This window comes from Alosa pseudoharengus, unplaced genomic scaffold (genome assembly GCF_046254945.1).
Source record: "Alosa pseudoharengus isolate Yale_2024_CS ecotype anadromous, Long Island Sound unplaced genomic scaffold, YU_APseudo_1.1 YU_APseudo_1.1_scf_7, whole genome shotgun sequence".
Classification (NCBI taxonomy): Eukaryota; Metazoa; Chordata; class Actinopteri; order Clupeiformes; family Clupeidae; genus Alosa; species Alosa pseudoharengus.
Genome location: NW_027468859.1, coordinates 31,389,432 through 31,413,465, shown reverse-complemented (window position 1 = coordinate 31,413,465; position 24,034 = coordinate 31,389,432). Strand labels below are relative to the sequence as shown.

The 24,034-nt window shown below is 38.9% G+C and overlaps 1 protein-coding gene and 1 long non-coding RNA gene across 6 annotated transcripts; one reads left to right on the top strand and one right to left on the bottom strand.

The window, feature by feature from the left end:
• Positions 1-6,005: 6,005 nt before the first annotated feature.
• On the bottom strand, positions 6,006-8,172 carry LOC143109459 (uncharacterized). Of its 5 annotated transcripts, none has more exons than XR_012983870.1 (9): positions 8,027-8,172; positions 7,565-7,687; positions 7,347-7,427; positions 6,955-7,095; positions 6,757-6,849; positions 6,645-6,686; positions 6,385-6,546; positions 6,199-6,291; positions 6,006-6,087 (listed from the first exon to the last, which is right to left on the bottom strand). It is a non-coding gene; the product is annotated as an uncharacterized LOC143109459 (long non-coding RNA). The 5 variants fall into 5 exon arrangements; XR_012983866.1 differs by having other exon boundaries at positions 7,565-7,692; positions 8,027-8,171; XR_012983867.1 differs by having other exon boundaries at positions 6,955-7,062; positions 7,565-7,692; positions 8,027-8,171.
• A 3,785-nt stretch (positions 8,173-11,957) lies between these two features.
• Positions 11,958-23,713, top strand: LOC143110234 (interferon-induced GTP-binding protein Mx2-like). Its single transcript, XM_076273121.1, is given in 12 exon segments — positions 11,958-12,294; positions 14,680-14,817; positions 15,065-15,219; positions 15,390-15,528; positions 15,611-15,809; positions 16,371-16,449; positions 20,677-20,751; positions 20,972-21,107; positions 21,449-21,607; positions 21,796-21,872; positions 22,048-22,251; positions 23,098-23,713. Coding segments are annotated over 12 exon segments (1,776 nt in total). The 5' UTR covers positions 11,958-12,104; the 3' UTR covers positions 23,323-23,713.
• Positions 23,714-24,034: the final 321 nt, after the last annotated feature.

Here is a 24,034-nt window from a genome sequence, read left to right as displayed (position 1 = left end):
CAAAAAATACTACAAATCAATATGACCACTCAATACATAACCACTTTGCCGGTCGTTGACCGTGAAAGATACCTACAAAAGCTTAATTCAATTAATATAAAAACATGTCCCTTCAGTCTCCCGAGTACGAAGTGGTGCTACAACCCCACTCAGTCATACCCGGACATTTACTCGTAGCCTATCTCATCGAGTCTCCAGGTAAGTAACTAAATTGTTTTCCTGTATTTTTGCCTTCATATTTGAATTTTAATGTAGTGTAGTTGACTCACAGGCTCAGATGTAAAGTATGTTAGTTAGATAATTCCGAGATATGATAATTTCTGTCATAGCCGTTAAGTGTTAGCCTAGATTTCTGTTTTCTTTGGTCTGATTCATTTTTGGTGTAACGTTAGTTGTTTGTGTTTTGAAGACTAATGAACGATATTATAATTTCATAAAGATTTAATAACTAGGCTAATATTTATTTGCCAGCAAAGCTGTAGCCTATCCCACCTGCAACTTTTCGGCATGTCTACCGGTTCACTTTGGCTTGTTCTGAGGGAACGTTTTCCCCTTGTCACTCCCCGATGTGAGTCGCTACCCGATGTGAGTCACGCATGCTCAGATTGATAGGTTTTACGGCATAACGCCAGGGGATCCGACTGAAATCCATAAAATAATTCACTTTTCTGTTTCAAAAACGTTTTAGCTATCTAAGATTGTTTGATTGCTAACGTTAGCAAACGCCATTCAAGTGACAGCCTTTGTTGTGCTTGATTGCTTACTTACTTGCCAGCAGTTAACAAACTTCGTTATGTAGGTCAATTTTTATTGATATTACAGAAGTCTCTCGCTAGCAGGCTACTTCAGCCTCTAATCTAGAACTGACATTAGAGATCATGCCGTGAAAATGTGATGCCTTACGCTAAATAATATATTACTGCTGTGTAGGCTAATGTCATTATTCTGTGGCTAACAGCACAGGTAGTCGCAAAGTAGCAAAGTGACGCATGCGCGACTCACATCCGGTAGCGACTCACATCGGGGAGTGACACCCCTCAAAAGGGGCATGGCGCAAACAACCTGCTCTGTGTGACGCGGGTCCGGTTGTAAGTATTAACATTGTAGATATCAACAACGTCTTTCTGACTAGTCGCAATTACATTTTGGATAGAACTAGTTGGAATTGTCATTCAAGATATCTGTAACGTAATTGTGACTAGTCGAAACGTCAGATAGAGATATCTGTAATTTAGTTTTGACTAGGCAAAACTGAATTACAGATATCTGTCATCACGTCATTGAAAACAACATTCAACTCGTCACACATCTTAAATGGCAATTGCAGATATCTTTAATTCCGTTTTGACTAGGCAGAATGAAAGGTGAAGATATCTCAAACGTCATTATGACTAGTGCAAATTATTATGCAAGACGTTGCTCTAGTTCCGTAGCAGAGCCCATCTACTTATTAGACATTCTCTGTCAGCTAATTTCCCCTCCCCAACATAATCGAAGAAAAAGTGGGCTTATTTCCTTATTTCTATGAATGGAAGAATAAGCAGGCTGTAATGTCTTGTTGACATCTAAAATAACTAAAACTCAGGGACACCGTGCAGGTTTATTAGACTCTCACGTTATCAACTGCTTGATCTCTGTTTCGTAGCCTACATAAATTAGTAGGCCTAGGCTACTAAATGCACCAGCACCATCTACACTGTAAAAATTATAAGATCCTGGAGGAACTTTTAGGGGTTCTTCAATTTGAAACTGTGGGGGAACCTCAAAAGGTTCTTCGAAGAACCTTTAAAGAAAGGTTCTTCAAAGAACCTTTTCAAAGGTTGCTTGAGGAACCTTTTGAAGTTCATTACAGAACCTTCATTATTATTAACCTTTATTATTATTATTATTATTATTATTATTAGAATGTATTAACCTGTATTGTTATTATTATTTTTATTATTAGAATGTGGGATAATTGTAAATGAAACAACAGATCGTCCCCTTAGAATTACAAGGTTCTATCTGCACTCTGAGTAGTTTTGAGATATTGAGGTTTAAAGTTTTTGCATTCTAAATAACAAAACTGCTATATGGTATAGGTTTATTTAATCCATTAAAGTTACATACACCCTAAATGTGTTCTAAATGTGAAATATTAAAATCCTTGAAAAATCGGAAGTGGGGCTTTTTGGAACAGGTCAAATGTAAATAGAACCTTGTAATTCTAAAAACTCACAATCGCCTTGGAATTATAAGGTTCTATCTTACAAAACATGAAAGGAAACAATGTTTTTTTTTGTAACACTACAGCTGTTGCTTATAAAAAGCGTAACAATGTTAAGGGATGCAAGTTATAGTCTAGTGCAGATGTGCAGAGACCTTTGATTTAGATAGTGCTGCAGGCCAGTAGAAAGGAAGGATAACTTAAATGAAAGTACAAAATTACTGTTTCTTCTGATGGTTTATTCAGCGATCAATTAAAATGTAGACATTAACTTATACGGCAATAGACAATACATTACAATTAAGAAGTACCTCAGGAAAGGATAATACAATATAGAAATGTAAATACAAAGACAAATTGTTACCTTTTTGATATCATAAATCAATCAAATACATCAATTCAATCAACAATACAATATATTAATATATCTCAGAGTATGAACAATAAGCTTAATTGTAACTCATGTTGGCAAACTGGTCTTATCTCATTTCATCATCAATCATCATCATCAATGACATCAATTCAATCAACAATACAATATATTAATGTACCTCGGAGTATGAACAATAATTGTACCTCATGTTGGCAAACTGGTCTTATCTCCTTTCATCATCAATCATCATCATCAATCATCAATGACATCAATTCAATCAACAATACAATATAGAGTATGAACAATAACTGTAACTAATGTTGACAAACTGGTCATTTCATCATAAATCAATCAAGGACATCAATTCAATGAACAATACAATATACCGGTATTAATGTATCTCAGGTTATGAACAAGAATTGTAACTGGTCTCATTTCATCACTGCATTGTAATACACTCTATCTGCTAGTGGCATAAATTTAAACATTGACTTTATATCATTAACTTTGGCCTCTGAGACATGGCTTTGTCTGAAGAGTAGCCTTGGTTTGGGTAGGATTTGTGTAGGTGCCATGGTTCTCATAGCTCTGCTTGGTCCTCTTAAGTCTATCTCCACTGTAAGGGGTTCCGCATATGATGTAATTAAGTGTAAATGGACACTGATCAAACACAAGCTGAGACACCTCAGAAAATGGTACTTGCTTGTACTGAAATAGCCTGGAACATGCCTGATAGTCACGGAAATCAGTTTCTTTCATCTGTATGACTCGGTATGGGTTATTTCTGTTCACCTTGAGTAAAACACGTAAGAATGACACAGGTGAATAGAATTCAGATACTGCCATAGCCTTTTCAATATGACTGTGCATATTGTCTACTTCCTGAACTGCTGAATGGCCTGGGGTAGAGTACTTCATAGTGATCTTTTCTATTTGAGGATTTCTCTTCAAGAACTCTGCAATTGCAAAAGCTATTATGGAATTTCTGTTCTGGGGTACACAACTGTCGCTCCATGTAACTATACTAGTGGCATGTGGATGGTCAAGTACAACTTGCTCTAATATTTTGATTACTGCACTTGCAATGTCATTCGCACCCCTGCCTGACATCCCCTCTGTCCATAAAGCACAATAACCTTTCTTTGTAAGTGAAGCGTGGGCTGCTCCTGCTCCTCCACTGTAGCCCCCTGCATCACCACTGTAGCCCCCTGGTCCTCCACTGTAGCCCCCTGCATCACCACTGTAGCCCCCTGGTCCTCCACTGTAGCCCCCTGCATCACCATTGTAGACCCCTGCTTCTCCACTGTAGCCCCCTGCATCACCACTGTAGCCCCCTGGTCCTCCACTGTAGCCCCCTGCATCACCATTGTAGCCCCCTTCTCCTCCACTGTAGCCCCCTGCATCACCACTGTAGCCCCCTGCATCACCATTGTAGCCCCCTGGTCCTCCACTGTAGCCCCCTGCTCCTCCACTGTAGTCCTCTCCTCTTTCGTTGTGACCTGTGGCCGAAGGCCCACTGCACTTCCAGCTGGCTCGACCTCATCACTGGCCTGAAGGAAAATAATGCATATTTCCCCATATTATATATTTGTGTGCAATTAAAATTAAAATATAAAATACAATCTAAAATTCAATATCTAACATATTCTTTTATCAGCTCACTATCTTTTATTATCTTGTATTGCAAAACTGTTGTTACACTAATGCTTGGCTTTCTGTCCGTGTCCATTTTTTTCTTCCTCCTCATCACTTCATTCATCATGTTATATTCTCTACTGTGCATTTCCTTCTCTGCTCCTCAGTACTAACATTACACTTGCCTCTGTGATTTTATTGGATGCCCTCTTTCTTTTTCTTCCTCTCCTCCTGGTATGTTCCCGATGTTTTCTAGTTTTAGACACACCATTTGGCACCATTAAAACAGACAACAAAGCAGTGGCCTTAATGACTGGCTAAACAGATTAGGTTATTAACATACCATTATTAAAATAGCATTAATGTTATGCTACTCAAGTAATTGTCTACAATGATATTTATTTAAAAACAATCCTATGCTTGCCTCCGTGTCTAGATTGACATTGGAAAGCTACAATTAGCTATTGTTAGCTAGCCAGCTTACTTGGCTACCGCAATGAAAATAAACCCTTCAATGGAACTTAAAAAAATAAAGAGGGAAGATGTTTATTCAAAATCATAATTTCACCAAATATTGCTTGCCTCGAAATGTTGACAAAAGATAGGCTACTAAATTAACTTCAGTCCACTTGCTTTCATTCGCTAGCATGATAACTAAGTTGGCTAGAGTTAGCTAGTGTTAGCAAGTAAGCTTTACTTGGCTACCCCAACGAAAACAAACTCTTTAACTAGCTAGATATAAAACGATTTTTAGAAAGAGAACTTACCTGCCCTCTGTAAGGGGATCGTTGGTAATAGTGCCAATGAAGTCTTGCACTCGTAGATTTCGGGTAAATCTTGACTTTGACATTTTCAAGTGGGCTACCACTGACAGTTGCACAACACTCACTGCTGAATCAGGCGGGAATAGCAACAACATAACATCGCAGAACGTGATTGGTCCTCTTGTATGCATTCCAAGTGATGATTGGAGCACAGATAGAACCTTATAACACCAAGTTTGAGTTTGACTGCGCAAATAGAACCTTTTTATTTTGTAGATAAAACAACCAAAAGTGCAAAAAAAGTTTTAAAACACCTTGGATAATGTTAACAAGTTATAATAGATCAGGAATATGTAAATAACTCAATTTTGACAAAAATGTCAGATAGAACCTTGTAATTCTAAGGGGACGAGATGTATTTAAGCAAGAATTTAATCAAAAGCGTCAAAGCATGTCAATGGCAAAATATTAGGAATACTGTACATGAAAGGATGGACAGATAGATACATAAATAAATATATAAATAAACAAATAATACACAGGCTACATAGATGAAGGCATGAATGAAAACATCTATTAAACAATGCTATTAACAAGAACACAATTAACTTCCTAATCTAAATGAAATAGTCAATAAATGATTGATTGAACTATTGAGTATTTAATTTAGAGTATGAAATTTGACATCCGAAATACGGCAATGGGGATTTTTTCTTTTGTCTTAATATCACACATAGACTGTAAAAACAACAATGTCTTGTTCACGGCCTTTGGGTATTCCATATTGAAAATTAAATAAACTGCTAGCAATGCTCCAATGCCCATCAACACATCTTCTGGTGTTACGACGTCTTGTCCGTCCATGCAAAGTGTAATGGTGGTGTCTTCCTCAAAGGGGTTGCCTCACATGCATAGGGTAGGTGTGGGTGTCTTGGATATCTGAAAAGTACAGAATAACAGTATTTAGAATGGGGATTGGTGATATTCAAGCCCATTGGCAGGGGAAGTTTCTAACAGTGTCAAATGACTGGTACTCTTAACTTATCCACAACGTATGAGCCTGTCAGGATTGTCCCCAAACAGATATGGCCGCTCTGCTGCAAAGAGTCCTGAATTTGAACAATATACTGGATAAGTCTTATAGCAGTAATAACATACTTGTAATTCCATACAGTTTTATAGCAGTAATGACATGAAGTGTAAATCAAACTTCTTAATACCTTTGTATTTGTAGGTTGTCTCCTCACAGGCCTGATTTAGTGCAGATTGGTACTTAGGTCAATGTTATGCAGGTGCTGAATTTCAGAGAAAACCTTTAAAAAGATAAGAACAAATTACATGTTTGCTTGGCAGAAGAACATCTGAAAAATAATTTGCCGTGAACTAAATGCCAAATGTTAACTCACAGTTCAAATGTGGTGTAAAGCTGGGTATTCGGTAAGGATTTCCTGTGTGGAGTGGCGTTGAATAAATGCCACTCTGTCACTGATTGTTCTCCTTATTCTGTTTTCAATCGTATTTAGATCAGGGTTTACTTTTTAACACTCCTTCATTTTTGTCTCATTGTCCTGTAAATGTTACATTCAATTTAAAGTAAAGGTCAATTTGGTTAAAGAAATGTAATAAGTAGTAATATATGGTGTTTAATCATCATCTGAAAACTTACATTGGATTTGGATACACTTTCATCACCAAGAACATCTACAACCTGTCAGTGTAAAAAGATCATCAGTGAACATATGCACACGCACGCACACACACACACACACACACCATACCTGAACTACAGTGTTTGCATCCTGGGTAGCAGGTATCTGTGTGAATAGAAAAAAAATAAGTGTGGTTTCCCTCACATTGGATTGAGTTTTGTCCTGGAATCAAAGTAAACTGCAATAAGGATCACAGTGAAGTGTAATTCTGAAAGCTTCTGCTTGAGATACAGATGCATTTTGCTTTGTGAGGAAAAGGTGACTTGCCTGTGATGAATTTTGCCTTTTCCCATACTTTGCTTGATGGTATCCAATTTCAGGAAGGCTCAGTGGGATTCTTTCCTTCTTGAATTTGTTTTTAGCATTCCCAACCAACTATAATATGAAAGGTTATATAAACCAATTAGCCTAAAGGAAAATTCAAATGCAATGGCCTGGTTTATACAGGTGTTAAGCAACATACCAACAGAAGTGAAGAGTGTCATAGGCATACATGATTCAATTGCATCTGTAAGTGAGCAGACTACAACAACCTGAATACCCCTGACAGGAATATCCCATCCCATTGATTATCCCTACTTGTTAGGTGCCCTAAAAAAGGACCCTCACTACAGCCAGTAGGCCTAACTGTATGTTTATTACTTTAATAATCTACTTACATGCATATCCTGGTCCTGTGTGATCCCGGAGGAAAGGGTGCTTAGATACAGCAGCAGCACAAATGTCATGATACTGGATACCTTTGAAATTAAACATAGAGATGGAGTAGCCTATATTTTAAATGACTTAATGATTTAAATGACTGGTTGTTGTTTTGCGTGAATGCAAATGAAGAACAGTAAGTAAAGCTGTAGGCTACCTCATGCTACACACTTACCACATAGAAATTGAATCAAATAGGACCTGTATAATCTGTGTGCAGCAGTATGAACGTCAGGACTTCCTCCATTAATGTTAGCTTTCATTTCAGGAGAGTTGGAAACACGGGAAGTTGAAAAGTCTGTGCTGAAGGAGTAAAATAGACAGACTATTTGGCTAACATTCAGTTTAAGCATAGCATACAAGCCAAGGCATAATGCTATCTTATAACTTAAAAATCTAACGGTAGGCTAAATAAGGCTGCTAAGCTCTAATGTTAAACAAAAAGTTAAGGTTAACGTTCACGAACGGTGACACGTTGATCTTACCTTTAGTTGTATGCTATAGCCTATAATGAGGTCATGGTTAAAACGTCTCGTTTCCATTTAATATGTAGAATATGTATCATTTAAGGTATAGTTTTTGACAAACGTCAGCATTAAAAAAGCTTGAGATAGGGCGGTCAAAATGTTGCACTCACCTCCTGTAGTAACGTTGACTCAACTGTCAAATTCTGTTGCCATTTTTAAAGAAGATTCCACACGCGCGTCATCGCCTCGAGCAACACCTGTGCGCCCATCGAGTTATCCGACCGTGTTCTGCTGCTATTTTGGCATAGGCAGTAGGCCTAGCCTATGCTCGTCTAGTTTTTCAAAATAGTTAATTACACACAATTAACAAAACACCACACAAGTAGCTGAATGCTTCAGATCTTTTGCGCAATTAAACACTAGTCAAACTATAGGCGATTACTCATCAAAACTCTTATTTTGTTGTCATAGCCTATCACAGGCCTAGCATCATATTATCTGATTAGGTTAGCCTATGTTTTGAATCAGTTAGGCCTAGGCTACACAGCAATATAGGCCTGTAAAAGATAAATTCAAGAAAATTATTCTTTCTCAGCTGGAGATCCTCCAGGAACCTTGATTAAATTGTGTTCTTTGAGGAACCTCCTTTCATACTGAAAAATCGTTAAGGTTCTTGCAGAGACCTCTAAGAGCATCAAGGCACGTTTGAGTTCTCAGAAGAGCCCCTGGGTTCTTGGAGTAACATTGAGGTTCTTCAAGGAACTATCCAATTTTTACAGTATACAGTGTTGGCTGTAATCGAAAAAATCAAAGCAACATTGAATCATCAATTCTTGCTGCCAGCTCCTGTCTTGCATAGGCTGCAGCATTAAAAAGACGATTAAAAACTCCTTCGCCCTCTGGCTGCTCTGACATGGTGCTAATTAGTGCTAATTACAAAGTTAACAGTTAACAGGTGCTATGTGATTTGATGATTTGAACAACACGCTCTTCTCCCGCCTAAAGTGGGATGCGGGCCTAATTTGCATAGCAATACAGATATCTCTAACGTCATTTCGCCTAGTCAAAACTCTAATTCAAGATATCTATAATTACATTTTGACTAGGCAGAATGAAAGTTATAGATATCTCCAATTTCAGATATCTCTAATCAGAACTCATTCAAGATATCTATAACTTGATAATAGATATCTACAATCAAATTATGACTATCCCTAACTCCAGTTTGAGATATCTACAACGTCATTTTGACTAGTCAAAATTCCATTTACAGATATCTACAATGTCATTTCGCCTAGTCAAAACTTAATTCAAGATATCTGAAAAGGAACATGTAGATATCTTGAATTGAAGTGAATTAAAGATATCTTTAACTGGAGTTATGTATGGCAAGCGATTTTATCATTTACCGGCTAAGGTTGACTATCTGGAATTAACATTGTAGATATCAACAACGTCTTTCTGACTAGTCGCAATTACATTTTGGATAGTTGGAATTGTCATTCAAGATATCTGTAACGTAATTGTGACTAGTCGAAACGTCAGATAGAGATATCTGTAATTTAGTTTTGACTAGGCAAAACTGAATTACAGATATCTGTCATCACGTCATTGAAAACAACATTCAACTCGTCACACATCTTAAATGGCAATTGCAGATATCTTTAATTCAGTTTTGACTAGGCAGAATGAAAGGTGAAGATATCTCAAACGTCATTATGACTAGTGCAAATTATTGACCTCTCCAGAATAAGTCCCGCCTCCGTAACTTCCGTATCCATCCAACTTCCGGGCGTGGATTGTCTATGAGAAATAACATGGCGTTTCGAAATATCATACCGGTAAAACATCTGTAGGTAGCGAAGTTGAAAAAGCTGGTGGGCAGATTAGCCTACACACTTCTGCCATATAGTTTCCACTGGATTTTTTGATTGTCGGTGCCGTTTAAGTAGTATACTATTGACTATACTACTTAAACGGCACCGAAAATCAAAAAATCCAGTGGAAACTAGATGGCAGAAGTGTGTAGGTCAATCTGCCCAGCAGCTTTTTCTACTTTGTCACCTACAGAGTTTGACAGGTACGATCTTTCAAAACGCCATGTTATTTCCCATAGACAATCCACGCCCGGAAGTTGGATGGATACGGAAGTTAGGAGGCGGGATATATTCTGGAGAAGTCTATTGTGCAAGACGTTGCTCTTTAGTTCCGTAGCAGAGCCCATCTAGATTTCTAGGCTAGAGCCCATCTACTTAGACGCTAATTTCCCCTCCCCAACATAATCGAAGAAAAAGTGGGCTTATTTCCTTATTTCTATGAATGGAAGAAGAATACGCAGGCTGTAATGTCGTAGCCTACATAAATTAGTAGGCCTAGGCTACTAAATGCACCAGCACCAGCTACAGGAAATTCCATTCATAATGGAGTTGGCTGTAATCGAAAAAATCAAAGCAACATTAAATCATCAATTCTTGCTGCCAGCTCCTGTCTTGCATAGGCTGCAGTATTAAAAAGACTATTAAAAACTCCTTCGCCCTCTGGCTGCTCTGACATGGTGCTAATTACAAAGTTAACAGTTAACAGGTGCTATGTGATTTGATGATTTGAACAACAACACGCTCTTCTACCGCCTACAGTGGGATGCGGGCCTAATTTGCATAGCAATACAGATATCTCTAACGTCATTTCGCCTAGTCAAAACTCTAATTCAAGATATCTATAATTACATTTTGACTAGGCAGAATGAAAGTTATAGATATCTCCAATTTCAGATATCTCTAATCAAAACTCATTCAAGATATCTATAACTTGATAATAGATATCTACAATCAAATTATGACTATCCCTAACTCCAGTTTGAGATATCTACAACGTCATTTTGACTAGTCAAAATTCCATTTACAGATATCTACAATGTCATTTCGCCTAGTCAAAACTTAATTCAAGATATCTGAAAAGGAACATGTAGATATCTTGAATTGAAGTGAATTAAAGATATCTTCAACTGGAGTTATGACTAGTCAGAATCAAATTGTAGATATCTCTAACTGGAATTACAGATATCTACAATTCAATTGCAGATATCCGTAATTCACATAGTGGATATCTGCAACTGAATTGTAGATATCCGTAATGATAAACCCCATAGAAATGAATGGCAAATGTGGCGTCATTTGTCCTAGGAAGAATGTCTTTGTGGATATCTGAAATGACAATTATGAATAGGAAGAATTCAATTGCGGATATCTAAAATGTTCGTTTTGACTAGGCAAAACTGAATTACAGATATCTGCAATACATATCCAGTCTAGCGGGAAAATGTTAAAATCGCTTGCCATATGTGTGACGAGTTGAATGTTGTTTTCAATGACGTGAGGACAGATATCTGTAATTCAGTTTTGCCTAGTCAAAACTAAATTACAGATATCTCTATCTGACGTTTCGACTTGTCACAATTACGTTACAGATATCTTGAATGACAATTCCAACTATCCAAAATGTAATTGCGTCAGAAAGACGTTGTTGATATCTACAATGTTAATTCCAGATAGTCAAACTTATCGGGTAAATTATAAAATCGCTTGCCATACTGGCTCCATCAGTCGCAAAACCAATAAGTCAGGAGCGCAACATATCCTTGGCTCTCGAGGGTCTCCAGCAAAGTGTCACGTATGGCAGAACCCGTGCACGTTTGCAGTTCAATAAGTTGAAAAAAGAAGTTGCAATCCTCTCCATCAAAGGGAATGAAATGGTCATGCTCTCATCGATGGGATAGGTCCCATCCCCCACCTGCCTAATAGCGCCCCTACAGAGTAAACACTGGAAGTTCCTGCACAATCTCTTTCAGTTTCATTATCACATAAGGGTATATATATGAGGTGGAAAACTGCCTCTGCACTGCACTGCGTCTCTGCCTCTGCACTGATCACAAAGCAGAGACAAATAGGGTAAGTCTCATCAGTTTTGCTAACAGAATAAGATGCCTCGATGGGGCAAATTCATAGAATTCAAAGATAGATAAATTTATATTTGTGTCCGTTCTGTATGAAATGCAAACCATTAATTTCTCTTTAGTACAATGGAGGAGTGGAACCCTGTGGATAGTGAAGAGGAAGTCCAATCTCTCTCTGAGGAGGAGATAGGGAAAAGGTATGTATCTCAATCAGTAACACAACAGTGCATACATTGTGATTAACCTGTTTTCTGATAGAGTGGTGGTTGTTCCATTTCTCTAGTATCAGTAAAGAAATGGATGGGGTATTCCACAGTCATTTGAGTGGACAGGTACGGCCCTATTTGGACCTTATCGACTCACTGCGTCTGATGGGCATCGATCAGGATCTGACTCTGCCTGCCATAGCTGTGATCGGAGACCAGAGCTCAGGGAAGAGCTCCGTGTTGGAGGCGCTGTCTGGAGTAGCTCTCCCCAGAGGCAGTGGTGAGATCATATTGCCAGACTTCACCCAGTTTTTATAAAACCGTATACTCTGCACACAGTTGGAAGGATAATTAGAGACGGGTGCTACATCTCCCCCTGGATTAGTCATAGCACACCCCGTGGCACCTCCAAGAATATAATGGTTTATATCTCATTTAAAAATATTTAACCGCTCTAAGACACTCATCATTTTGGCAGACACGTCATTTTCCGTGAAGACAGACGCAAAAACACACTGGATATGCAACTGTGTTTTTTTCCCAGAGCATGCTTTCTCTGTCTATGTTCTGCAGCGTTAGGGCCTACATTCACATCACTATTGGTATTTCTGTCGCTTCGAAAACTCCGTTTAAATGGTGTATTCAGCAGTCAGAATAATTTTTTTTACGGGGAAGAAACCCTCAGACCGCCAATCATCCGCACCACCTCTCAGAAAATACTTCCAATGTCCTTGTAGCCTAGGCCGTCGCGTGGTAATGTGCGTCTGTCGGTGTTGGAGGTAGCCGAATAATAACTAGATGTACCGCAGAGCGGTACAAAATATGACCGCCGCCCATTCCAGCACATTTTTTCCACAAAAAGAAATCACGCTGAAAGGCCTATATGATTCTAACTGTCTCACTAAATTGCATTATCCACACTCAATTCTCACTGGTATCTGCTAGACAACAAGTACCAAAACATGATTAGTTCATAGATTTCACATGTAAAATTCATTTTATACAACCCCACCTCCATCTTGCCTGATCATAATTCTGAGAAATTCTTGATTGTTTGTGTTATGTTTATGTTATGTGTGTGGGTGTGTGAGTGTGTGTGTGTGTATGTGTGTGTGTGTGCGTGCTTGTGTGTGTGCCTGCGTATGTGCCTGTGCATGCAAGCGTACATATGTCTACTGTGTGAGTATGTGTCATACGTATGATTACTGTGAATGTATGTGTGTGTGTGTATCTGTTTGTGCACATGTGTGCACATGAAATGGGTTAACATGACCCCTGGAGGCAAACATACGGAAAAAAATGGTCATCCTAGGACCTACAGTTCTCAAGATATTCACAGAGAACTGTGTCTGCCCTACCCTCCTTTCGGGGGGTCCAGTCCAGCGGGGGGGCTACAGATCAAAACGAAAAATTACGGTTCCATGCTATCCATGTGGGGGTACATGCCCACCAAGTTTTGTGTACTTTCAGTGTCCTGGGAATCCTTGTTGGTGTACGTCACTAAATGTACACATAAATTATTTTATTGTAAGGCCCCCCATGAACGAAAGTACACAAAACTTGGCATGCATTCGGAGGGTGTCATAATGATCCTACACTTTTAATTTCGTGCAGTTTTGACCTTGTCAGCCAGAGATATTGTGATGAAAACACCTAATTTTTTGCTTTTTAATTTTTAACTAGGTGGCGCTATACATGAAATAAGTGGTAATGGGATGGGTTGACATGCCCCCTTAAGACCAACATACATAAAAAAGGTGGACCTCCTAGGCCCTACGGTTCTCAAGATATTCACAGAAAACTGTCTCCGGCCACCTACAAGCCAGTTGGTGTATAGTAACATAAATTAATTTATTGTGTGGCCCCCCATGAACAGAATTCCACGAAACTTGGCGTGCATACAGAGGGTGTCATAATGATCCTACACTTCCAATTTCGTGCAGTTTTGACTATGTTAGGTCACAGATAGCTTCAATTACAACACCTCATTTTTACTTTTTTAAAATAAAAGGTGGCGCTATACATGAAATGAGTGGTTATGGAATGGGTTGACATGGCCCCTTGAGATCAACATACAAAAAAAAATGGTCCTCCTAAACCCTACGGTTTTCGAGATATTCACAGAAAACTGTGTCTGCCCTACCCTCCTTCCAGCGGGGGGGCTACAGATCAAAACGAAAAACGATGGTTCCATGCTATCCATGTGGGGTTACATGCCCACCAAGTTTCGTGTACCCCGGTCTTTCAGTGTCCCGGGAATCATTGACGGAAATTTGGGCATGCGAAAAAGAAAAAAAAAAAAAAAAGAAAAAAAAAAAATCTGACTAAACCTATATAATAATACAGTTGATACAGATGACAGCGCTTTTCATAGAGAGAGCTAACATGTAAACAGACAGCCAGATTAACAGATTTAGTTAGTTTTGCTAAATTCTGTTTAGAAACATATTCCTTTATTTTCCCTAGTTTTGTGAGGTTTGCTATTTAAACAAAAACACACTTTAGCCATCACCCTTATTTTTTTCTTATGCGAGAAATGTTTTTATGCTGTGTCTGTCATGTTTTTCCTTGCTCACTGTTACTCATTTATAGGATGGTAGGCATTTGTTCATTTCTAACAGCATACAGTAATCAGTGGCTCAATTAGAAATCTCTTTCCCCTCAGGCATTGTGACTCGATGCCCGCTGATGCTGAAGTTGAGGAAGTTGAAGGGAGGTGTGCAGTGGAAGGCCATCATCTCCTACAAAGGCGAGGCACATGAATTCACTGACCCCACTCTGGTTGAGGGCTATGTCAGAGATGGTAAGATGAAAAGTGAATTTCACTTATTGTCTTTAATCACACCTTCCTGCTGGCAATACTCTTGCATTTCTATATTTTAGGAATGTCATGGCACTGCCTGATAATATTCAATAGGGCTAATTTGTCCAAGAAGGCAGGAATTATTGTGTTAATTAAAATTTGGCTTCACATGATCAAACCCTTTCATGACAATTATGGACACTGTTTTTTCACACTCTTCCTTTCCCTTCTTCAATGTGTCCATCAGCCCAGAATGAGCTGGCTGGAGACGGTGTTGGGATCTGTGACGAGCTTATCAGTCTGATGATCATGTCTCCTGATGTATGTGACCTCACTCTGATTGATTTACCCGGCATTGCCCGGGTTCCTGTTCAAGGCCAGCCTGAGGACATCGGAGATCAGGTAAGGAAAATAAAATAAATCGAATCGAATATGATGGAAGGTCTCCAAACCGATTTTTGTTGTTGATTAACCTGCTGAAATGTAGGTAAATTCATAATACAGCAATACTGTTTCCTGTCTGAAATGCAGCACTCTGTAAAATAAACCCCTCTTAATTTTGTCTGTTGAAGATTAAAAGTCTCATTCTAAAAATGATTGATAAGAGCGAGACCATCAACTTGGTGGTGGTTCCATGTAATGTCGACATAGCAACAACTGAAGCTCTAAAAATGGCCCAGGAAGTTGACCCAGAAGGGAAAAGAACTTTGGGTAATACTTTTCTCAAACTGGTTATTAATATTCCCAAATTATATGAATGTACCTTTTAATCTGAATATTTTTGTTTTTATAGCTATTCTGACCAAGCCAGACCTTGTAGATGTTGGCACAGAAAATAACGTTTTGGAGATTGTTCACAATCAAGTCATTCCGCTGAGCAAAGGCTACATAGTTGTAAAATGCCGTGGTCAGCAGCAAATTCAGGACAAGATACCTCTAGCAGAGGCCACCAGGATGGAGTGAGATTTCTTTAGACAACACAAGTACTTCAGGTAAATGGGCACATACTTTTATATAAAAACAAGCCAATTGGACTTGATCAAATGGGGTAATTAAATATATCTCCAAGACCCAAGCTATTGCAAAATCATGAATTGATGTATTATGTATAATACAATGTTATGCCGCGTGAGAGCACAACACACAGAAGGGGGGAACACGGAGTACCGTTTCAAGCGTTTACAATTTTATTCTCTTAAATTAGTCAAAAACAGAATTCAGAAGAACCAACGTCGGTGAAAGGGCATTTCTAACAAAGGCACACAATTTGACCGGCAAGGGTCTGTGGTCTGCTGTTCCGTTCCTTACTGTGAGGGGAGGAGCGGCAGTGATTTTATGTCCAATAGGTGACCTGTGCACCGTTGCACCTAATCGGGCTGATTGCCTCTAGTCACCTTCAAGCTCACCTGTATGGGCACATACACAAAACAGAGAAAACACGGCATGGGGGAAAAGGCAAAGCCAGAGGCCCGTGACATATGATATGTCCTTTCTGGCTATATTTTATTTTTCCACATTTTTTGTAAAAACTATTTTGCATCATTACTTCATAGCTGTCTTCTCAATGAGGAAAAGGCCACAACCCAGTTCCTTGCTACTAAACTGACCCAAGACCTGATGGGCCACATCAAAGTAAGTACTTTTAGCAAAACTAATATCAGATGCAGTGGTAATATTTGCCTGTGGCGATACAGGAAAACTTTGATAAATTATTTCTGTTTAGTTAGGGGTTCAAGCAGCGAAGCTGCCTGAACCCTATTGTTTTTGTTCTGATTATTCTTCCCTATTATTAGGGGGCCAAGCAGAAAAGCTGTGATTATTCTTCCCTATTATTATTACTATTTTTCTGCAGCAGAACCGTGTCTACAGCCGTAATAGGTACAGACTCCACATTTTTACCATAGGTCCCGAATTAGTGCATGATCTCATCAAACAGAAATTACCAATTTCTGTCCATAGGGGGCGCTATAATAATTACATTTACGTTTTTGTTCATATCTCCAGAACTGTATGGACATTTTCCAAAATTCTTCTTTCTTCTTGTTCCTTCAGAGCTCCTGCATCCAATTAATCCAAGCACGGCAATTTCCATATTGCAAATTTTCCCGCCATTTTAAAAAAAACTCAAAAGTCAAACTAATCTATCTCCTTATAGGAGCTGCTACAGCTGCCGCACCAAAACTATCTGCAGTCGTAACCGTAATAGGTACAGACACTACATTTTCACCACTAGGTCCCAAATCAATGCATGATCTCACAAAACAAAAAATGACCCATTTCTGACCGTACGGGGCGCTATAATAAGCAAATTTACATTTTTGACAAATTATTCAAATTATTCCACTAATGCATTTAGCCACACCCGTTTCCATCATTCACATTTTCCTGCCATTTTCAAAAAACTCAAAAGCGAAACTAATCTATCTCCTTCTAGACCGTTGTTCTAATGCCCACATATTTCGGTACACATCATCTACATCTACATCTGGCTTTTTCAGATATTTGATTTGTTGCCCAGTTTCAAAGTTACGTGTCAAACAACCTTTTGGGCGTGGCCTATGATGATTCTATTGCCTATAGCTTATTTATCTTCTAAAGGTTTGATCCTATTCAAACTTGGTACACACAATAAATAAGACATTCTTTGGACACACACTGAATTTCATGGCATTCCGTCCATAGGGGATGCTACATTAGTGTCTGCTGTCATAACCGTAATAGGTACAGAAACTACATTTTCACCTTAGGTCCCAAATCAGTGCATGATCTTAGAAAAACAGAAATGACCCATTTCTGTATATAGGGGTGCTATAATAAGCACATTTACCCTTTTGCTCATATCTCCAAATTCTTATGGAATTTTTCAAAAATGCACCAGTTTTCTTCTTCCTTCAGAGCTCCTGCATCCATTCCACCCAGCCACGCCCATTTCTACATTGCACATTTCCAGCCATTTTCAAAAAACTCAACAGTGAAACTAATCTATCTCATCCTAGACTTTTGATCCGATTCCTAAGAAATTTGGCACACATCACCTTCAGACCAAGCATAACAGATTGGCTTTTTACGATTTTTGATTTGTTGCACTGTTTGAAAGTTATGCATCAATCCACTTTTGGGACATGGCCTATAATGATTATACTATATCGTATCTTGTAAAGGTCCAATCCTACACACAATCAATTCTACATTCTCCGGATGCACACCAAATTTGTACAGTTCGGTCCATAGGGGGTGCTACAGCCCCCACCTTCTTTCTGTTAAAGAGCACTTCTATGGTATAAAATTCTCGCCAAAAGTTTTCTGTACCTGTACCAAAGTTTCGTGCTTGTAAGAATATTTTGTGCTCGTAAAAAATATTTGTGTACATGTAAAAATAATTTGTGCATGCAAAAATGGTTTGTACATCTTCAAATCCGTTTTGTCACTGTGTAGAAAAAATGTTTGTGAATTTGCGAACGATTTTTGCACGCACGGATTTTCCATTTGCAAGTGCGCATCTGTTTTCTACAGACATGAAACAGATCTACGGGTACGAAATGAATTTACAAGTACAAAACTTTTTTACAAATTTTCCCAAAACAGCCAATCACAGCACTGCTTACTGAACGGCCAGTCAGCCGATCAGCTCACTTCTTTAATTCTGAAACGCTGGACATCTCTGGGTACATCCATGTAAATACTACAGTCAGAAGAGGTGAAACAAGTATTGGCTGGGCTAAGCTAACGTCAAAGATACTGCTTTTATCAACTGTCTCTGCTAACGTTACGTGAAAGCACCGCACATATAACATGGGAAATACAAAGGGAGGGAGGGAAGGGAGTCAGCTTAAAGCCACCCTGAACTTTTTTGGTTGCAGTAACTGTTATGTTCTAGCTAGCTTAGGTAACAAGCTAACTTAGCTAACAAGCAAACAGCTCAACTTAACTCTATTCCTTCCCTACTATGAATCTAATATCATTAACTAGAACTAATAAACAGTATAGTTTAAAACGCGAGCACTGGATAGGTAATTAGTAGGTAACAATAGGTAATGGCAGCTAACTGGGCTAGTATTGGCTGGGCTAAGCTAACGTCAAAGATACTATCAACCGTCTCTGCTAACATTACGTGAAAGCACCGCACATTAACGTGGGAAATACAAAGGGAGGAATGACTAGTCGGAAAACACTAACACAATAACTATACAGAACAATTATATCATTAATAATAATACTAATGATCCGAATTTTATTAGTTCTAGTTAATGATATTAGATTCATAGTAGGGAAGGAATAGAGTTAAGTTGAGCTGTTTGCTTGTTAGCTAAGATAGCTCTTCTTTTTTAAGTGTTTCACCTCTTCTGAACTGTGGTGTTTACATGGATGTACCAAGAGCTGCAGCGTTCAGCGTTTCAGAATTAAAGAAGCGAGCTGATCGGCTGACTGGCTGTTCAGTAAGCAGTGCTGTGATTGGCTGTTTTGGGAAAATTTGTAAAAAAGTTTTGTACTTGTACATTCGTTTCGTACCCGTAGATCTGTTTCATGTCTGTAGAAAACAGATGCGCACTTGCAAATGGAAAATCCGTTCGTGCAAATATCGTTAGCAAATTCACAAAAAAAAATTTTACACAGTGAGAAAACGGATTTGAAGATGTACAAACCATTTTTACATGCACAAAATATTTTTACAGATACAAATTATTTTTACATGTACACAAATCATTTTTACGAGCACAAAATATTCTTACAAGCACAAAACTTTGGTACAGGTACAGAAAACTTTTGGCGAGAATTTTATACCATACACTTCTACCATTTTGCTTGTACCCCGAAATTACTGTTTGCGATTATATTTGTTGTTGTTTTTGTTGTTGTTGATTTCCTGGTTGTTTTCTCACCTGCATGGCCCCATATACATTTTACTGTTAATTATATTTTAAAAATCCTCTCCTGGACATGTTTAGGATTTTGACTGCTAAATACGTCATTTTAGTGTGGTGTGCGGGTGATAGCGAGAAGTTTTAGAAAAGTCCTGGGCAGCCACAAATTCCAATGTTCCACGACAGCACTCCGAGTCCACTGCGCCCACCCTAACCCCCACAGAAGCGCACTTGACATCGTTAGCCTATTTCAGTATAGCTTTTCTGATCGTCAAAACCACACCAGAGATGTTAGGCTTTAAATATAGGCTAATAATCAGGCTGCAATGATCTCGCAAATAATTTCTGAATAGCCTAAAGTGTGTCGTCTCCACAGCAAGTATGTGTCCTAATAATTTCTATCTTAGCGACTAGGATAGTGAAATGATTTCACTAGCTATGCATTTAATTATTTTTGCAAAACTGTAAAACACAATTAAAGTTTCTTTCAGCTTATCCATGGTTTTTTTGAACGTGTAAATCGCATAGAATATGTAGGCCTATATCAACCGTACGCCTACACACACAGGCTATCACATAGATGAAACCACGCTACGGTTCTTACAGTAACTGACTCACGTTCACGTTGATCTCTATAACTGTTAATTTTTTGTAGCCTATATTCGAACCTATCCATAACCCTTTTTTGCTATTTGACTCATCATTTCACATACAAAAATATAAATAATGTCAGACAGCGAATTAGTAATTATTTAAAAATATATGCCTATAATATTTTTTAAAAATCTATCTCCTGCCAGCAGGGGGTGCTGCAGCACCCTCAGCACCCCCCTTCCCGCGCCCTTGAATAAGCAGATTACTTATTTGATGTGTTTGCATTGAATTTTCATTGTTTGGAACTGTTTGGATGTGAGCATGCATTAATATGTGTGTGTGTGTGTGTGTGTGTGTGTGTGTGTGTTTGTGTGTGTGTTTTAGAACTCTCTTCCAAGGAAAGGAAAGGAAAAACTTGAGTCAGTGTGTGGGAGGTCCTCCCATAGACAACCTACAGAGAAAAAACTTCCTTGTGGACGTGAGTATTAACAGTAGGCTACTTTTTTTAAATACAAAATCTTTGGGATCCAACTGAAAAAACGTGGACGTGAGTACTGGACCTACAATAACAGTATGCCAAAAAAGTGCAGACAATTTTAGCAATCAGACTGAAAAACAAATCAGATTGAAATGTAATCAACCAGTCCAGATTGCATTGCTGTGCCTCAAACAACTGAATTTTCTACATCTATTCACAGAGCATAACTCAGTTCATTGACCAGATCAACCGACTGTCAGCTGGTGAAGTTGTCAATGACGGCAACAACCTCTATATCAACTTGAGGGACCATTTTCAGAAGTGGAAAGATGAACTTGAGAGCAGTAAAAACTCATGTGAGTGCTACCAACAAAAGCAATTTCTATAAAAAAATGTCATGGAGTGGTCGCTGTGATGCAACTGGTTATAGCACCTGAACCATATTAGGTTCCATGTGCCCATGAGGACCTGGGTTGGAGTCCAGCCAGGGTCATTTCCCGATCCCACCCCATCTCTCTCGTCCACTCGCCTCCTGTCACTCTCTCCACTGTCCTGTCAAATGAAAGGCATAGAAGGCCAAAAAAATGTTTTTAAAATGTCCACAGCAAAGAACAACTGAAACAAACAAACTGTTAGTATTCCAAAATCTAAAGCAGATTCTTTAATGTACAAATAATTTGATGTGTTTTAACAACAGATTCTAAGATGGTACAGGATGTGGTGGACAAGTATGAATTGAAGCACAGAGGAAGAGAGCTCCCTGGTTTCAGTGACTATAAAGTGTTTGAGTTGGTTGTACAGAGACTGGTGATGAATCTACAAGGTCCTGCTCTTGACACTTTGAGGCTCATCAGAGGTAACCTAAAAAGGCTCAATGAGTCATGTTCACATTCATTTGTGAATCTATGTCACCTAACATACCTTAATAAGTCATTATTTTTTAGTAGTCCTATATAGATGTAACAGTAGTAAACTAAAAACATATGAACATTTAATTTAGAAGAGTTCAAATACTTTCAATAATAGATATACTTTTTTTGGTAGAAACCATTGACAAGCAGTTCAGCGATGTCTCAAAAACCTACTTCTCAAACTACCCTTTCCTCCGGTGCGTCACAATGGTAAATTTAGAATCTATACAACTATGAATGGTATTGTATAACATTTACTGTTTCATCTTGCTATTTTATTGGTATATATCTCAATCAGTCATGATTTTTCCATTCCCTGCTTTTATTAAAAAATGTTCAGTCACACAAATGCCCTGATTTGCTTTCGTTTTGTGTGCACTCCCAGAACAAGATTGACAAAATTCAGTCAAGTCAGGAGGCCAAAGTGGAGGAGAGAATCAAGGAGCAGTTTAAGATGGAGCAGCTTGTCTACACACAGGACAGCATCTACTTCAAGACCCTGAAGAAGGAGGGAGATCCCTCTGTGGAGAACTGCACTGAATATGACAGCAGGAGCAAGTATCCTGAAATGCTTGAGGCGTACTATGAGGTAACGGGTCAACCTTGCGTTTGAAAATAAAATGAATGTTAAACTTAAGGGCTTCTAACCTGACTCTGCCAGATGGATGCTTCACATTTGCTCTGCATGTCCATCTGGGAACTTTCCATTGGAGAACTTTTGGGAAGGGTGCGAAAATACTGTACTGTAATACTTGGATAAACCTATCACCACCTATGTTGGTTATCGACAGGCCAAATCAACCAATCAGATGAACGAAGTGTTCTTCTAATGCCTTTAACATACAATTAAGTTAGGTAATGTAACTAACGTTAACATTTTTAAACGTACCATTTGTATGTGACATGAACCTCATAAACGACAATCCCTACCAAGTTTTCACGGTAGGTCCTACACTTCTGAAGAAAGTACATTCCTCCATTACCGACTGGAATCGGCCATGGAGGATGTCTGTGTCGTTCATTCCTCCCAGCTGCATGGCTGAGACTCATAGCTTCACAGCTTCCCCAGGAATACTTTCTAATTCGGATAAAAAAAATGTGCGATAGCTACGCTCATCTCATCTGTGGATGCAGTCATGTTGTTTGTTGCGTCACACCTAAACCCGCCTCAAAACCAACGCTGATTGGCCAATAGTTTGGCGAACGGCTCCAAATTTTCTCTATCGGAAAGATGCCAGACTGATCTGTAGGTGGAAAACTGAAGCTCGCGAGATCAGGATGGTCCCACGAGGCTAAAGGGCTTCTGCCCCTGGAAACGTAAAAAAAAAAGTCAGTCTGGCTCAGGTAACTCCAGTCGCTTCTCTCTCTGTCTCTGTCTCTATGTCTCTGTCTCTCTCTCTATCTGTCTCTCTCTCGCTCTGAGTCTCCCACTCAGATAGTGATTCAGCGCCTGGCAGACCAGATCCCTATGTTGATGCTGTTCTTCCTGCTGAAGGAGTCAGCACGGGTGCTGTGCAGTGAGATGCTTGGCCTCCTCGAGGGGGTGGACGTGGATAAGGCTCTATGCGAGGACTCGGACCTGAGCCATCGCCGTAAGGACCTGCAGGGACGCATCGAGCGTCTCAGCTTAGCTCAGGAGAAACTCAGCCATTTCCTCTGAAAAGCTGAACCATAGACATGAGACTGTTACAGTAGTGGTACAGTTTATGTTACCAAAACATAAAAGTTATTATAGTCATGCAAATAATCTGTAGGCTACTATTACCCTAGCAACAGCCTAACAATCATCTCAATTACCCTAGCAACAACCTAGCAACCAGTAACATAATGTCAACCTAACAACCACCATAGCAACCAACTTGATTACTCTAGCAACCAGCATAGCAACCACTTTATTTAGCATAACAACCACCATATCTACCCTAACAACACCCTAGCAACCATCTCATGTACCCTATCAACAATGTAGCAATGACTATCAAAATGTCATCTTAACAACTGTCATCGTATCCAACATCATTACCCTAGCAACGAGCATAGCAACTGCTTTATTTAGCATAGCAACTACTATGTCTACCCTAGCAATTATGCAATTATCTCTGTGCTTGCATTATCTGTAACTATAAGTGATATATATATATATATATATATACAGTATATATATATAGGAGGCATAACTACATCTGTGGTGTGTGTGGGGGGTTTGTGTGTATGCAGGAAATAAATTATATAAACCCCAGATGGAGTCATGATCAACTCTACTCATTTACATTTGCATACACACACACAGCTCAATGATGCCAGTATGAAAGTTTCAAATCCTTTTTGTCATGTTGAAGAGGAAGGATGGAGGACTCCCTTACTCTTTTAAT